The sequence below is a fragment of the Otolemur garnettii genome, unplaced genomic scaffold (assembly GCF_000181295.1).
Source record: "Otolemur garnettii isolate 467f Iridium unplaced genomic scaffold, OtoGar3 scaffold00018, whole genome shotgun sequence".
In the NCBI taxonomy this organism is placed as follows: Eukaryota; Metazoa; Chordata; class Mammalia; order Primates; family Galagidae; genus Otolemur; species Otolemur garnettii.
The window spans coordinates 22223894-22225806 of NW_003852413.1; the positions used below are offsets into that span (position 1 = coordinate 22223894).

At 49.5% G+C, this 1913-nt stretch overlaps 1 protein-coding gene across 2 annotated transcripts in view; it reads right to left on the bottom strand.

The window, feature by feature from the left end:
• Window positions 1–1913, bottom strand: part of TTC25 (tetratricopeptide repeat domain 25) — a 25929-nt gene that overhangs the window by 10827 nt on the left and 13189 nt on the right. For both annotated transcript variants that reach the window (XM_003786362.3, XM_023511279.1), the window contains exon 8: window positions 749–835. In XM_003786362.3, the coding sequence (XP_003786410.1) occupies window positions 749–835 (87 nt within the window). The remainder of the gene's footprint in view (window positions 1–748; window positions 836–1913) is intronic.

Below are 1913 nucleotides of genomic sequence, written 5' to 3' on the forward strand. Positions count from 1 at the left end.
AAGCTGTCCCCCTGGGTAGAGTGCTGTGGCATCACAGCTCACAGCAACCTCCAATTCCTGGGCTCAAGTGAGTCTCCTGCCTCAGCCTCCCAAGTAGCTGAGACCACAGGTGCCTGCCACAACACCTAGCTATTTCTTGGTTGCAGCCGTTATCATTTTTTGGTGGGCCCTGGCTGGATTCTAACCCGCTACCTTGGGTGTATGTGGCTGATGCCTTAGCCACTTGAGCCACAGGCACCAAGCCCCAGGTGATTCTTATCACTGGGAAATTTTGAAAACATGCTGATTCTATTAAATTAATTCATTTAACTGATGAGCCCCAGAGTTTTTTTTAGAAAGTGTCTTGCTAGAGAATCACCTAAACCCAAGAGCTGGAGGTTGCTGTGAGCTATGACAACACAGCACTCTACTGAGGGCGATAAAGTGAGACTTTGTCTCTTTAAAAAAAGAAAAAAAGAAAGAAAGTGCCTTGCCAACTCAGGTACACAGGTATGTGCCTGTGATCCCAGCTACTCAGAAGGCCAAGGCAGTAGGATTGCTTCATCTAGGTTTCAAGGGCAGCCTGGGCAATATATCAAGACTTTCTCTCAGGAAAAAAAAGAAATGGTTGCCTAGCAGAACCAGAAGCCATACCTTGGTCATCTGGTATCTCTGTGCCTGGCAATTTGGCCCCAGACTGAAGATTCCATGGTAAGGGTGGGACATCCCAGTTCCCAGAGCAAAGAAGGGGCAGTTCTTGGTCACTTACATGTCAACAGCTTGCTGGAATTTCCCGACTCTGGCATAAACCCTACCAATGTTGTCAAGGGCTCTCGATTTCGCATCAGGAAGGTCACTGTGGGGAAGAAGCAAACAAGCCATTCACTAGAAATTGGCTATTCTTTGTGGCAGGCGCCTGTAGTCCCAGCTACTTGGGAGGCTGAGGCAAGAGAATCGCTTAAGCCCAAGAGTTGTAGGTTGCTGTGAGCTGTGACGCACCAGCACTCTACCAAGGGCAACATAGTGAGACTCTGTCTCCAAAAAAAAAAAGAAAGAAAAGAAAAGAAATTGGCTGTTCTAGGCAGTGTGGAAACAGAAAAGAAGGCAAAGCAGGGACCCTGGCCTCAGGGTTCCAGTTGGAAGGATGATGCCCAGGCTGGCAATCTTGCATGGGGGCCCTCTCATGCCCTGGGGCTGAGCAAGGACATTACCAAGACCTTTCTGGAGGGTAATCAGTTAATAGCTCACAATATGTACCTTACACTCAGTAATTCCCCTCTAGGAGTCTACTTCAAGAAGATAATTTGGCTTGGCGCCTGTGGCTCAAGTGGCTAAGGTGCCAGCCACATACACCTAAGGTGGCAGGTTTGAATCCAGCCTGGGCCCACCAAACAACAATGACAGCTGCAACCAAAAAATAGCCAGGCGTTGTGGTGGGCGCCTGTGGTCCCAGCTACTCGGGAGGCTGAGGCAGGAGACTCACTTGAGCCTAGGAGTTAGAGGTTGCTGTGAGCTGTGATGTCACAGCACTCTACCCAGGGGGACAGCTTGAGGCTCTGTCTCAAAAAAAAAGAAGATAATTTGACAAGACAGTTATTAAAGGGCAGTTTATAATCATAAACATCGGAAACAATCTAAGTGTTATCAGTGCCCTTGTAATGGCAACTTTTCTGTATGAAAAAGAATCCATGGCTTGGTGCCTGTGGCTCAAGTGGCTAAGGCGCCAGCCACGTACACCCAAGGTGGCGGGTTCGAATCCAGCCTGGGCTTGCCAAACAACAATGAGGCTGCAACCAAAAAATAGCCGGGCATTGTGGCGGGCGCCTGTGGTCCCAGCTTCTTGGGAGGAGACTCACTTGAGCCCAGGAGTTGGAGGTTGCTGTGAGCTGTGATGCCACAGCACTCTACCCAGGGGGACAGCTTGAGGCTCCTGT